The 14,681-nt window shown below is 57.7% G+C and overlaps 1 protein-coding gene across 1 annotated transcript in view; it reads right to left on the bottom strand.

The window, feature by feature from the left end:
- Scube3 (signal peptide, CUB domain and EGF like domain containing 3) overlaps nt 1-14,681 on the bottom strand; it is a 35,271-nt gene that overhangs the window by 8,996 nt on the left and 11,594 nt on the right. The window contains exons 3-16 of the mRNA XM_010605394.3: nt 13,227-13,352; nt 10,748-10,882; nt 9,715-9,840; nt 9,414-9,530; nt 7,531-7,578; nt 5,299-5,415; nt 3,445-3,567; nt 2,894-3,010; nt 2,207-2,332; nt 1,809-1,925; nt 1,583-1,687; nt 1,200-1,316; nt 740-898; nt 297-512 (exon numbers count right to left, since the gene is read on the bottom strand). Coding sequence (XP_010603696.1) covers nt 297-512; nt 740-898; nt 1,200-1,316; nt 1,583-1,687; nt 1,809-1,925; nt 2,207-2,332; nt 2,894-3,010; nt 3,445-3,567; nt 5,299-5,415; nt 7,531-7,578; nt 9,414-9,530; nt 9,715-9,840; nt 10,748-10,882; nt 13,227-13,352 — 1,749 coding nt within the window. The remainder of the gene's footprint in view (nt 1-296; nt 513-739; nt 899-1,199; nt 1,317-1,582; nt 1,688-1,808; nt 1,926-2,206; nt 2,333-2,893; nt 3,011-3,444; nt 3,568-5,298; nt 5,416-7,530; nt 7,579-9,413; nt 9,531-9,714; nt 9,841-10,747; nt 10,883-13,226; nt 13,353-14,681) is intronic.

The following is a 14,681-nucleotide window of genomic DNA, read 5'->3' as shown; positions in this document are numbered from 1 at the left end:
CCCCCGGCCTAGGACTGACTCCCCTTCCCGCTCCCCCAGAATCTGGGAGCGCCTCTGTCCGGAGTAAACCAAATCCTGCTTGGAAGGGTAGAAAAGTCAAGTCCGTGTACAGGATGGTTGCTGGCCCTGCCTGGCATTCTAGATTTCACCCTGGAACCAGGGCAGGGAGGACAACAGGCAGGAAGGGCTTGGCGGCCTCATAATTTGAGAAGTGCACCTGAGGCCGTAAGGGTCCTGCTCTAAGCCAGGCCCGGGCTGGGCCTTCCCCCACTCTGCTCCCTGGCAAGCTCCCTTACCACACTTGGCCCCAGCACGGTGCTGCCCGGGCCTGCAGACCTCCACCAGCTCCGCTCGCTCCCCGGCTCCCAGGCCTGGCTTATGGGCCAGCTCATAGTCGAGGCCAGCCAGGCGCAGCAGGAAGCGGTCCTGGTTGATGGACTTTCTGACCATCTTCAGAGATCCTTTGAGTCGCCGCTCCATCCGCTGTCGCAGGCAGGGCAGCCCGCAACCCGCTGGTGGTGGATGTCGGTGTGAGTCAGGCAGAAGAGAAAGGAGAGTGGGGTGAGCGGGAGGGCGGGGAGTGGAGGCAGGAGGCAGGAGGCAGGAGGGACAGGTCCTTGAATCTGCATCACACAGCCTGTCCCTCGCCCAGGCTCCGTCCTCCCTTGGGCTGTGAGGCCTGGGTCTCTCCACCTCTGCCCTCCCCTTGGCCCTTCACCCAGCGGTTCCCCAGTCCCACCTGTGGTTTCTGCAGCCCTGACCTCTGCTTCCAGTTCCAGGGAGAGCCGGGTGACCTCCTTGCCTGGAGGGGTCCGGGCCCGGCGGCCCTTGCCCTTCCTGGAGGAGTCACACTTGAGGTGGATGAAGGTGACCTGGCAGTCAGCGCAGGGAGCAGCACCTGGGGGAGGGGCCTTGTCAACCCCAGGAGCGCCCCTGGGGGCAGAGGAAGTTCTCCTGCCCCGCCACCCAGGCAGACCTTACCACACCTCTGACTAACTCCCCTCCACCCTCTGTAGTTTAGGACCCTAGTTAGATGGTCAAGGGACTGTCCCGGGGCTTCCTACATCTGCTTTCCCCTGCTCTGGGTAGAGTCCGGGCACTGGAAGGTCTCTGAAGAAATCTCACTAAGCAGAGGGGCCAGTGGATGGGCAGGGTTTGGTGGCCAGGCAGCCCAGGGCAGTGAGGTCCCCCATCCAGACCTGGCCCTGGGGTTCTGCTGGCCTCCTCCAGTTTGCCTTTGTTCCGCAGGTGCAAACGGCACTTGGCGTCCTTGACCTTGAAGGAGGCTCGCTGTTTAACCGACAGCACTGCAGCCTCTAGAGGGATGGCAGAAGCTCAGCACGGCACGGGCCCCGGGGCGAGAGCTGCTTTGAGGGTGTTGTGGGGCTGGGCTAGAAAGTGGGGTTAGGAAAGCCCAGGAGACTGGGTGGTGAGGGTGGAGGAATTGAGGCAGCAGGGCTGCAGAATGACGGAGCAGCGGAGGAGACCCAGGAAAAAGCAAGGCCCGGGTTCATGACAAAGTGAATCAAAGGGTTAGTGTAGGAGAGGAGGCTGGGAGCAGGGCTTCCGGGCTGGTGCTCACCATGGCACTGGCTGGAGCTGGTGCTGTTCCCAGGATGGCCAGCTCGGGCGGTGGCAGCCCGTGGGCTGGGGGTGCCACAGCTCACCGTGAAGCCATTCTCTGACTCTGAGGGAAGGGGCCTGTCACTGCTCTGACCTGACCCCAAAACCCACCGGCTGGGGAGTCTGGGGGAACCAGAGGAGCTGCTGAACAGTCCACAGCCCTTCAGTACCACCCTGCCCTGTACCTGGCAAAAACCGGGCCCGGGAGGAGCAGGTCAGGGAACAGGTGTCCTTCTTGCCAGACCTGTTGCAGCTGAGCATGGCTTTGGAGGCACCAGGGTTGCCTTGACACTTCACTGGCTCTAGGAAGGGGAGAGGCATGAGGAGACAGGTGCATTCCTCTCCCGCCCTCTCCCTAGCTTGTGAACGTGCAGGAAGAAAATCAGGTACGTGCAGCACTGCTGCTGTGCCACGGAGACTGAGGAGGGGAATATGTACCAGGAGAGCCACAGGTTTAGCTGCAATGGCTACATGCTCGGCGTTTCCCCCTCATCCCTTCCCAGCCCAGCATTCTGCTCTGCAGGACCCCAATGCGCCCCTGAAGCTGCAGTTCCAGATCTGGCCAGCAGAGCGCGCCGCGCACCTGTGCAGTCCTTGCCGTTCCAGTGCAGCCGGCCCTGGCCCGTGGGGCAGGTACATTGGTAGCTGCCCGGAGTGTTGATGCAGCCAAAGCGGCAGCCTCCTCGGTTGACGCTGCACTCATCAACATCTGGGGGAAGGAGAAGGCGCACGGACAACAGTGGGCAGTCGCAGGTGCCAGGGAGGGGGCCTACGTGGGACTTAAAGGTTCAAGGCACCCTGATTAGGTGCAATGGGTGAGTTCTAGGGACCCATGTGATATTATGGCTGTAATTAAAACTGTAAGTTACATTTAAAACTTTTAAGAGGATAAATATCCTGTTAAATATTCTTATAATTGGAAAAAATAACTTTGAAAAGAGTTTCCTAGCCTGAGAAGAACTCAGACCTCCTCTCATCTCTGTCCCCGCTGTGAGAAACCACTGAGAAGGGCTCAAGCGGACAGCTTTTTAAAGCCCCTCACGCTGCCCGCCAGTCGGCTGCCATTTGGAAGCTGAGGACGGAGGCCGGGGGATGGTGAGAGGTACGGGAGACAGGGATTGGAGGCAAGCTGCTACTCCTGGGAGCCCTGTCTCCCAAGTGGCCTTCCCATCTCGTCACAGCAGATGCCTAGAGCCATGGCCACGGAGGGGACTCAGCCAGTTGGCGGTGAGGGGCCAGGGTGGCGGAGGGCACACCCTCACTGACCTACCCCCACAGTGGGTGACGCCATACAGCAGGTAGCCACGGTGGCAGAGGCACTGGAAGCTTCCTGGGGTGTTGACACAGACGTGGTCACAGGTCCGGTCAAAGGAACACTCGTCGATATCTAAACGAGCAAGGATTCAGGCCACGGAGTCCACTGTGGGGCACCTGACCTCCTCTTTGAGCCAGACAGACCCTAGTCCTGAACGGGTGCCCGTTCAGTGCCTGAGCCATGCCCACCCACCCTCTTTGCGCCCTCTACTTGGCGTCAAGAACTGCAAGATGGGTGTGGCGCCGATGGACCAGGCACCGTGTGTGGTCAGGCAGGCCCCTGTCAAGGACACGCACTGGGCTGAAGTCTGTTCCTCCCTCCTTGCCACACTGCATGTGCCAGTGTGGAGCGGGTCTGCCCAAAGGGAGGTGTAATTTGCCCGCATGCAGCATGACTGCCTGCAGACCACACAGTGTCTGCTGAGTGTCTCAGATGCTGGCCTCCCCGAAGCTCTCCCACCCTGAGAACCTCTCCTGAGGCTTTCACCTCAGCCCGGGTGTGCTCACCCTGGCAGTTCCTCTCATTGATGAGCAGCTTATAGCCTTTCTTGCAGCTGCATTCGAAGCTGCCCACTGTGTTTCGGCAAATGTGGTCACAGCCCCCATTGTTCAGGCGGCACTCGTCTATGTCTGGGAAAGAAGGACAAAATAGAATAAAAGATAACAACAAAGAACCTGAAACACAGACAAGGAGCCAAGCAAAACCACAGAGGGCCCTGGGCCTGCCCCTTCTGACTCCTCTGCCACTCACATGGCCCCGTTTCCTCCCTGCTCCGGGGATCTGCGGCCACTATGGTCCCAAGAGCCAGGCTCCGGCCATCAAGAAACTGGAGCAGGGAGCAGGTGGGCCTCTGACACACAGGACAGGCTGTGCCCCTTACTCTTCAGCTGGCGTCCATTCCCAAGAGGGAATGGGTGGAGCTGTCCCTTTCCCCGTCCCCAAGCCCTGTCACAAGGGCCCCGTCAAGAGTGCTGAAGGAGGGCTAGGGATTTAGCTCAGTGGTTCTGCCGCCTGCTTTGCAAGCACAAGGACTCAAGTTCGATCCCTGGTACCACACACACACAAAAAAAAAAGTGCTGAAGGGGCCGGGGAGAGGTGCAGAGTCAAGGGGACTCAGTGGAGAGGGCCAGCCTTCAGGGAGCCGGGAAAGAGGCCAGACAGGGAGGACTTCCGGGAGAGCCAGTGAGGCTGGGTCCCTGAGTGGGAGGACGGGGCCAGGCAGGGGGCTGGACCGGAGAGGTCTGGAGAGACTCAGGCCTGATGGCAGAGGGAAAGGCGGGCAGCAAGCAGCTTCCTTCCTGAGGTCAAGTTCCCCAAGCTGGTGGCAGACAGGACCCAGGCTACTGAGCCCTCACTTCTCTCTTACCTACCTGTCAACAGTCCTTCCCAGCAGGAAGCCTCTCCACTCAGGGCTGACCTGCTGCCCCGGCCCCGCCCCTCCCCTCGCAGCTGCTGGGCCACAAGACACAAAGGAGCCTACTGCTCTCTGCAGTCCCCCTTAGTTGTGACCAAAGGACACAGGCTTGGCGAATCAATGTTTTCAATATTGTTTCTCTCTCTTTTTCTCTTCCTTCTCCCTTGTCTTCCCTTAGACTCAGCTCATTTAAAAAAGGGAGATGTAGGGCTGGGATGTAGCTCAGTGGTACCACCACCTGCCTTGCAAGCACAAGGTCCTGAGTTCCATCCCCAGTACCCAAATAATAAATAAATAATAGAAAATAGAAAAGGGAGACAGAATACACACTATTGGAAATTATACTCTGACGACAGCTAACAACGTGCACCCAAGGTACCAAGCTCTTTCCTAAGTGTATATCTTATTTAATCCTCACAATTCACCTACAAGGCAAGTACTATGGAGCAAAGGAGGCAGGCACCGTGAAGTACCTTGCCCAGGGTCACGGACCTAGGAGAGGCGGAGCTGGCATCTGCACCCAGTAGCCAGGCACAGCACCAAGCCTAACTGCTGTCCTAGTTCTCCTTGGCCAGTCCGGAGCATTTGTGGAGCCCACTGGGAAGGTCTGAGGAAGGCGGGTTAGGGTTACAGAACACACCTGTGACCTGTGCACAGTCAGGGCTCAGATATCCTCCAGCCCCAGGGCAGACGTGACCCACCCTCATTAACTGGGAGGCTCCTGCCCTGCAGGGGAGCAGGGATGGGAGTTCGGAGGGTGCTGAGGGGCTGGCTGGACTCCTGTGCCCCTTCAGTTGAGAAGCAAAAGGTGGACAGGAGACCACCCTGCGCCCTGTCCCGGGTGTAAGGAGAGTGTGAGTAAGTGCGGTGCCTAATAGTACCCGCCGCCTGGTGCCAACCTCACCCCATCCCGCAGGTCTCCGCGCCGTCCTCTCGAAGCCCTTACCTTTGCAGGTCTTCCTGTCTGGCTGCAGCATGAAGCCCACAGGGCAGCTGCAGTGGACCCCCGCTGCTGCATCGTGGCACTTACTGTCACAGCCCCCGTTGTTGACAGCACAGGTCTCTGTTTAGGAGGGAGGTGGGGGTGGTAATGGGGTTACCAGCCTCCAGGCATCCCAACTTCAGGGTCAGAGAGACCCCAGAGGACAGAGCCACCTCCCTGTGCTTTAGCAGGAGCATTAAGCGGAGGCTGGCGGTCGCTTCCTCCCCTCGCTCCCAGCCCCCAGCCCCTCCTGGTGCAGCCAAGCAGTCCACTTCCCTGCCCCCTACTTGATTGAAACAAGGTGGACAGCAGTGAGGCAGGTACAAGCCAGAGCTGTCAGGCAGGAATGTGCGGGGGTGGGGGAGGGATCGGAGCTACGTGGTCACCAGGGCACGGGAGGGACAGAAGTTTCCTCCTCCTGCCAGTGACTCTTGGCGGGGGAGTGGGGTCACCGTGGGACAGTCTCACTAGGGGCGAGCTGGGAAGAGCCTGGGGATCCCTAAGATAGCTGACGGATGCCCCCAGTTTATCTCCCCTTGCTCTCTGCCCAGCTGTACTGAGGAAGACCCCACTCTGGGGCTGCTCAGACTCCAAGGAGACTGGGCACTGGGTAGTGTTCCTTCAGCGCCTCCCCAGCCCTCCTATCTCCGGGAGGAGAGGAGCTCACTGTTTGGTCACTGTTTTACCTCCTAATGGGAGATAATGTGCAGGGGTCAGCAGGGGCCAAAGGAGAAGAATGCAGAGAAGAGGGTGTGAAAGGTAAGGGAGAGCTTTAGAGAACCCCAGAGCTGGACACAAACAGAACCCTGTTTTGCTAAGTCTCTTCTGTTGCTCCCTCTTGGCCGGTGGTATTTTCCCTTGCTGAGAGGTCAGAGGGGAAGTATGCATGGGTCACTCTCTCTAGGTTCTGAATTCAGAGCAGGAGAAAAACAGCTTTAGACAGCAGCTTGTGAGAGTCAGACAGGTCCAGGAAAACCAGCAGCTCAAATAGTGCAAGAGCCTGACCCCGGGACTGGGAGGTGTTATAGACCCTTTTGTTTGGGATGCTTAGAGCTTTTCCCTCTAGAGAGAGAAAATCCCAAGGTGTCTGGGAGGGAAGAGAGGAGAGGCTCACAGAACTGGGGGGAAGTGATGAGAAAAGCACAGACAGTGCTGTCACCTTTAATCTCAACTCCTTACAAGCCCCACCCTTTTCTCCAGGGCTCCAGAAGAAGCCTGGCTCTGTCTGTGGCCCCGAGCTACATCCTGGTCCCTCAAATGGCCAGGCTCAGGAGCAGCCAGCGTGGGATCGTCCATGTCAGTCCTCCCTCAGCCTCTCCCGAGGTTCCCAAGACCATGAGGTACCTGAGGGAACCTTGGGACCGAGCCCAGCTTCCCCGCAAGAGTGTGTGTTCTAAGAGGCTCACTAGTCCTGGAGCAGAGGGTAGAGAACAGAGATCCGGTGCCACATCTAGGTGGCTTCTGAAGGGTCCAGGATGGAGGCAGCAGATGTCCCTCCCCAGCTGGACCAGGAAGCTGGGCAGAGCTGGCCACCTTGTCAGGACAGCCTTCCTCAGAGCAGGGTGGCACAGCCTCGCTGTGGGCTCTCCAGGTTGCAGAATCCAAACCACAAGTCACCCTGAGCTCACTGTGCCAGGGCTTCCTCGGGAGGACTGTCAGCCCCTCACTTTACAGAGGGATGAACTGTGGATCAGAGGATCCGAGGCTGTGAGGCTTCCCAGAGCCAGGCTTCAAGCTCAGGTCTGTGTGAACCCAGACGCTGCGCTGCGGACCATGGTGGAGCAGAGAAGGACAAGAGATGCTGGGCCGTGACGGACGTGGGTGAGAACCCAGGAAAGATGCCCCACAGAGGGGACGGCACCGACACCCATCGCAGGCGGCACAGTGGGTGTGAGGGTGAGATGCAGCTGACTGGGTCTTCACTGTGTAGTGAAGGGAGGGGAGAGGCTGAGGTGTTAGAAGGGGCCGGGGAGGAGGGAGCAGAACTGCAAAGAGGGAAGAGAAGACCAACATGAAGGCTCCCGGCCAGCTCCGGGGGACTCAGGGTTCCTGTCATCCCCAGTGGGCCCAGTGCCCGGGCTGCCGGGGGAGCACTGTCGGTCTGGGCTCGATAGGCATGCGGTTAGTGGGAGCCTCAGCAAGTTAGCCCTTCCCCTAGCAAGCCAGTGAGAGCAAGCAGAGAGCAGACATATTTACCATTAGAAACGGCCTGAGTGGGGTTGTGCTGCTCTAGCCGCCTTTCCCCTGTTTGACATCGTAAAAAAGCTGTTTAGATGCCGGGCAGGAGCCAATGTGGCCCGCTGGACCCTCCCACGCCCTCCTCCACCCCGCAGGCCCAAACCACTAGCCCAAAATGGTGAGCCCGGGGAACCCCAAGATACTGTCCCCTTCTCAGCCTTGTCCTGCCTGGAATCCTCAAAGAAGGCAAGGTCCCAGCAAGTGACTGAAAAAGCGAGTCTCAGACAGTGACAGTTGTGGGCCCGAGGCCACAACAGCAGCATGCCAAAGGCAAAGCTGGCGTGCAGCGTCAAGTCTTCCAAACAGCCAAGTCCCCAGCCTTTCTGTGCAGCCGCCCGTCAGCCTCCCCCGACACCTGAGTGTCCTGGTGGCCCCAGACAGTGGAGTTTCTTCCTATCAAAGGCTGGTGAGAAAATGAAGTACGGGGCAGGTAAAGTAAGCTCTCCTGGAGTAGAGGAAGAGGAACCAGCAAAGGACACAGCTGTCAACCCTAGAACAGCCTCATCCGCTCTCTCCTGCCTCCCCTGGCCGTGGCCCCAGTGGCACAGTGGGTCTGGGCTTAGAGAAGAGCTCAAGCTAATGGTGCTTTCAGAAGCAGCCAGGTCCAGCACCCTCTGAAGAGAAAGAAGCCGAGTGCCACCCTGGGCCCTAAATGCTGTCCTGACTCAGGCGTCTTTTCTCTGGGGACCGCATGCAGTTCCTTCTGGCAGATGCTGGGGATGGGTAATGTGTCTGGCTAGTGGCGGGAGGTTTAGAAAGCGGAATTAGACCTCTGAGGGGAAAGTGAAAGGAGCTGGAACAACCTAGGCTAGGGAAAGCAGCGAGAAGACCTAAACAGGTTCTGGGATGTTGGGTGAGTTCACGGGGAGGCAGGAGGATTTCGGTGACAGAGCACATATTAGTGTGTGTGCCGAGGGAGCCCCAGAAGAGCACTGTCTGCCCCGACCCGTGTCTGCAGTGCGGGGCCAGGTCCCCGGGCTGGGGCTGGGGAGTCCAGCTCTTCACATCTCTGATGCACGGGGGGACCTGTTCACAGCTCCCCCTGCCCAGCCTGCTGGAGCCCTCCAGAGGGACGGCCCCCTGTAAACACCTATGCCCACATCAAGCTCACCGCTATAGCCTCAGCCAGAGCTCCTCCCTTCCTTCTCCCACTTCTCCAAGGGGACCCCTTCACCTGCGTCTTCTTCACACTAAAGACTGAGGGAGTTAGGGGTCAGCTTTAAGGGATTCAGCTCATCCAGGGTAGCTGGACACTTGAGGTGCAGCCTAGGACTTCCGGAAAAGGGATCCAGGTATTAAGAGGGCCCCAGACCTGGGCGAGAGGGATGGAAGGCTGCAGTGGGTGAGAAAAGAGGGCTCCAGGCGGAGCTGAGAACAGGAAGAAAGGGGGCAGGGGTGAGGGTGGGGGAGGAGAGAGAGGATAAAGAGGAAGAAGATACCTGGAGCCAGGAAACCCCATCCAGAAAAGAGCACTCTCCCACCTCCAGTGTCCAAGAGCGGGGGGGTGATAGTTCCCCTACAGTCACCGGGGCTTCGGGCAGGGGTCGCAGCTGACTTCCCTAGCGCTCCCACCCCTCCTCCAGCCTCGGTCAGCAGGCACTCCTGCCAAGGATCCCAGCTCCCAACACTACCCTGGGAGGAAGAGCATGGTGAGGCTCCTGGGAGGGGTGGCCCCCCAGTCTGTCTCAGAGTCGTCCCTCATAGACCAGGCATCTCCCGGGTCCCCAACCCCTCACCAGTCACTGCCCAGCACTCAGGTCCCCGGAAACCCCCGCACCCATCCCCTGGCGCGTCCACCGCCATCCGTCACAGAGGGCCGAGTCCTCCCCTGCCTCACCCACCGATGCACGTCTTGCCGTCGGCGTGGAGCACAAACTTGACATGGCAGCCGCAGCGGGGGCCCTGGTCTGTGTCGTCACACGTGTGCTGGCAGCCACCGTTTCCATAGTTGCACGTCACTGCACAGAGGGCAGGAAGCCTGTCAGCTGGCTCCGCCCTGGGAAGCAGCTCCCCACGACGTGGGAGCGGCCCTCCTCCCCAGCTGCCTCTCCCACACCGCTTCACTCCTAGTCCTTCCCTGGCGGCAGAGTCCGAATCCTTTCCCCTTCATCCCCCGCCCACCACGGCCCAGTGACCTCTCACATTTACAGTCCCGCTGGTTCTTGGTGAGCTCGAAGCCAGGGCGGCATTCACAGGCAATACCCCCTTTGGGGGTCTCGCGGCAAATGTGGGCACAGCCATGGTTCTTGTTCATGCAGTTCATTCCTTCTAAACGAGAAGAGGAGAGGGGTGAGTGTCCTGTACCGCCGGACACCTGCTCTGGGTGGAACTAGAAGGCGACGTTGGAGGCTTAGGAAATCAGGAGCATTCCACTGGTCTGTGACACAGAGGGGACTGTGTCTCCCTGTCACAGGCCCCCGGCCTTGACCACAGACCTGGGTGTGAAGGAGCAGAGCTCAGAGCCGTTCTGAACAGGGTGTTCGTAAGCACTAACATAGGGCCGGGGGTTTAGCTCGGTGGTTCTGCCGCCTGCCTCGCAAGTGCAAGGCCCCAAGTTCGAACTCCGGTACAAAAAAAAAAAAAAAGGCACTAACAGCCACCCGGAAGAACCTCTCCATGGCCTCTCTGTCCTTCAAACACCCGGTGTCCAATAGGTGACAGCCCTGGCCCTCAGAGGACTTACACTCAACCTGGGAAGGGACATGAGAATCAGATCTGCAAGGTGAGTGGAAGTGATTGGTATCGATAATTACTCTGCCACAAACATTTATGGAGCTCCCACTCCATGCAGGGCAGTACGTTAGGTGCTGGAGACGCAAGAAGCATTAAGACATGGTCCCTGCCCTCAGGATGTCACAGTCCAGGCCGAGGAAGGCTTTGGGGAGCAGCAGCTTGGAGAAGCTCAGATCCCTCCATTTAGGAATGCTATCTGCCTTGGGTCTGGGCCCGAGCTCACCCCAGAGTAGCCTTGATCCCGTGTGGACCGTAACCCCACATTAATTCCCTCAGACTTTTCTCTAATGCAGCGTCTGTCCACGAACCCCTAAGGATGTGACTGAGTTGAGGGACAGAGGAGGAGCTGGCAGGGTTGAAAAGGAAGAATGAAATGTAGGGTACTGAAGAACAGCTAGGAAGAAGCCTGGGCGGAGCGGGGCCTCCCGGGTCCCAGGCTGACCTTCCGGCCGCTGGATGCAGGTGTGCTGGTTGTCGCTGAGGAAGAAGCCTTCTCGGCAGTGGCACTCGTAGCTGCCCATCATGTTGACACAGCTCTGCTGACAGCCGCCGTTGCCCTCGGCGCACTCATCCACATCTGCGCGGGACAGGTGGTCAGTGGGGCCACCGAGGCAGGCCAGGGTCCAGGGTGTGCCCCGGACTTCAGCGGCAAGGGCCGAGGGAGTCCTGAAGACGCAACGCCGTCCCTCGCCTCGACCGGGAAGTCCTCGCCCCCTTGTCAACTCATACCGCACCGAGAGCGGGCTGGGGACCAACGGAGCATGTACGGTTGGGGTTTGAACCTCGTTCTCCAGGCGGAGCCTCGCCCTCCCTTTCCGTCACTGAGGGCAGAGGTCAGGGAAGGAGCCATAGAAGAGGACCGGCGATGGATGGAGACCGGTCATGCGGGGCGGGGAGCTCACCAGGGGATGCACCGAGAGCGGGCTGGGGACCAACGGAGCATGTACGGTTGGGGTTTGAACCTCGTTCTCCAGGCGGAGCCTCGCCCTCCCTTTCCGTCACTGAGGGCAGAGGTCAGGGAAGGAGCCATAGAAGAGGACCGGCGATGGATGGAGACCGGTCATGCGGGGCGGGGAGCAGCTGGTTGTGAAAAGTCGGCGGGAAATCGGGGAGCTTGGAAGCGGTTCAGGGTGAGCTGGGGCCACAGTGCCGAGGTTGAGGGCAGAGTGGGGCAAGGCAGTGAGCCTCGACTCCTTGTGGGGTCGGGGCCCTTTCGGTGGACAGGCCACGGCCCTGCCTGTCCCTTCCCCCTGCCTGGGCTTGCTGCCATATTCCTTTGCCTTTCTCCTATTTTGGTTTTAACAAAACAAACCCCGGCAGCTTGGCAAGGAGGGGTGGAGGAAGAGTTGCCAGGCCACACCCTGGATGGGTGGGGAAGCCCTAGGCTCTTACACCAGTCGCCATTCCGTGGCCCGGAGCCTGGCTCATCCTCGGGCTCCCACTTAAAGACCTTGACCATCTCTACGCAAGCTGCGGGCTCCCAACCCCCGGCCCTCTCACCTGCCTTGGTCCGGGGGCCTCAGGGCGATTGGGTGCCAGTGGAGCAGCTGGAATCTGGGCTTCCGGGGCTCCTCCGTCCCTCCCCTCCCATCCCCTCCGCTTCGTCCTTGTCCCTGCCCCACTCACGCCCCACCTTATCCTTCTCTTCTTGCTGTCGTCCCATCCTACACTCCATCCTCTTTGTCCCCTTTCCAGGCTCGTGGCTTTGTGACTCTAGCCAAGTTCTTCCCTGCAACTTTCTGTTGGAAAACGGAGGCTCAGGGGATGATCAGCTTAAGGGGTTCCCCTGAGCTAAAAGTACGGTTGAGACTTTGCTCTAAACCTAGATAAACCGTGGCTTCTCCGCCCTCTCCACGCCTAGTCATTTTCTTCCCAAGACACTTATAGGGAAAAGAGAATGAGCGTCAGGGGCTTAGACAGGGAGCTAAAGCCCTCGGAAGCCGATGTTGGAATCCTGTAGGCAGCCCGCGCTCCTCTCCGTGTGCCAGAGCTTCTCCTCCCGGAGGAGGTCATCGGGGTGACTGGGTAGAGGCGAGGAGAAAGGAGGCCCTGCTCCAGTAGCTGGAGTGGTGGCCGGGGTGGAGAGGGGAGGAGGGACCTAGAGCCAGCCCCAGGACGGGGCGACGAGTAGGCTGCACTACGGTGAGGAAGCCATGTGAGGCCAGCAGGAAATAAACAGCGAACATGCGCAATTACTCCTGGTCTATGCTTTCATTCCCTATTTCTGTTCTGGAACCAAAGAGAAGGAGTCTGGGAGAGGACCCGTGGGTTCAGATTCAAATCCTCTTCTGCCATGGGCTTCAGGTGTTCTACTTGGAGGAGAGTCTAACTTGGCCTCGGTAACTTTTCCAAATGACAGAGGCTAAAGGTGAGTGCAATTCCCTGGAGATTCTGTCTCCGATCCAGCTCCTGGGGCAAAGCAGATCAGGCCAGACTGAAGCCTCAGAAGCAAGGGACGGGGACACGGAGAGGGGAAGAGTTGCGAGAAACCGTGTTGGGACCAGGGGCTCCAAGGGTCCAGGGGGCATCACATCTTCGGCCCCAACATCCCCCCCTTCATCGAGCACCTGCTGTGTGCTCAGGGTGTTCTCTCGTGACGATCTGCCCAGCAGCCTTGAGTGGAAACTGCCACCCCCATTTTAGAGATGAAGAAGCTGAGATTCCAGAGCCCCATTCATTTTCCCAAGGCCCCACAGTGGGCTATGGAACCAGGATCTCTCTGGGCCCGCTGTGATTTACCCACTCTGGCCAAACCCATTACTCTTCTCTCCGGCCCCTCCCTCAGTAGCCAGTCCTGAAGAGGAGGCTGACCTGATTCTGGAGGGGCCCAGCTCTTCGCGGTCACATCCCCTCCTCACCTGGGGAATACCCAAGACACCTCTTTCCCTACTGGACAGCCGCTGACCGGCCCTCTCGCTCACCCAGACAGTTGTGTCCATCGTGTGCCAGGTGGAAGCCGTCGTAGCAGGTGCATCGGTAGTTACCCGGGATGTTGACACAGTCGTGCACACAGCCTGCACTGTCGTCTCGCTCACACTCATCCACATCTGTGGGCAAAGAGAATCTGAGTCAGCCACACGCAGCCATTTGCATGGGTTTGTTTGCTGTAGTGTTGGGCAATGAACCCAGGGCCTGTGCACACTAGGCAAGAACTCTACCACTGAGCCACACCCTGGGCTCCTTGTGGTGGTACATGTTTATAATCCCAGAACTGTGGGAGGCTGAGGCAGGAGGATTGCAAGGTTGAGCCCAGCCTGGACACTGTAGTGAGACCCCATCTCAAAATAAAAAAAAGGACTTGAAATATAGCTTAGTATGGAGGCCTTGGGTTTAATCCCCAGTATCTTCCTGTCTCAGCCTCCTGAGTGCTGGGATTATAGGTTTACACTACAATAACTAACTGGCTAATTTTCATCTAGACCTAAGTTATAAGCATTTTGTGTGTCTCTGTATAGCCTTTCTAATAACCAGTATTCCTGGCCACAGACTATTCCTTTGTGTTGCTATATCATAATCTGTTAGTCCTTTTTCTCTATCATTGGGCACTTCAATTTCTAGTACTTACTTTACTACCGTAAATAATGTGTCAAAGAACATTGTCGTTCATATTGTTTCACTGAATTATCTTTGAGTAAAGTCTCCAACAGCAAGATCCTTGAGTCAAAAGTTTTAAATACCTTTTAAGATTTCTGCTAGGTATTACAAAACTATAGTCAGCCTTCTACAGTCTTGGGTTCCACATCCACAGACACAACCAATATGGATCAAAAATAATCAAAGAATTCTATTGGTACAGATTTTTTTGGTCATTATTCCTTACACAATGCAATGTAACAGCTATCTACTGACAGGGCATTCACATTGATTTAGGTTTATAAGTCATCCAGAGATGATTTAAAGTATATAGAGGATCATATGGGTTTTATGTAAATAACCAGGCCATTTTCTATAAGGGACTTGACACCCTTGAATTGGGGTATCCCGGAAGGGTCTTAAAAGCAGCCCCACTCCGTTGCTGAGGGACAACTGTATGTTCCAATTCTAACGGCCATCAGGAATCAGTACATGCACCTTGTCGTCCACTGCAGCCTCATCAGTGCTGATGGCCACAAATGTAAAATAATATTCCAAGGCTACAGTAGTTTGCATTTATTACGAGGGGAAGATGTGTTTGTTCACAGGGTGAACTTCCCGTGGGGTACTGGTCTTTCCTGTCTTCTGTGGGCACAGCAGAGTGGCCTCAAGGTGGCAGTTCCAGCTACAGGAACCCCGGGCCTTGGTCACAGGATTTTGACCCATGCGCCCAGTCGGATGTGTGGCTGTAACTGTTCCTACCAGGGTCTCTGTGAGTCCATACGATCTTTTTTTTTTTTTTT

The sequence above is a fragment of the Fukomys damarensis genome, unplaced genomic scaffold, assembly GCF_012274545.1.
Source record: "Fukomys damarensis isolate Sample0158 unplaced genomic scaffold, DMR_v1.0_HiC HiC_scaffold_20, whole genome shotgun sequence".
In the NCBI taxonomy this organism is placed as follows: domain Eukaryota; kingdom Metazoa; phylum Chordata; class Mammalia; order Rodentia; family Bathyergidae; genus Fukomys; species Fukomys damarensis.
This window is presented reverse-complemented; position numbering and strand designations above follow the sequence as displayed.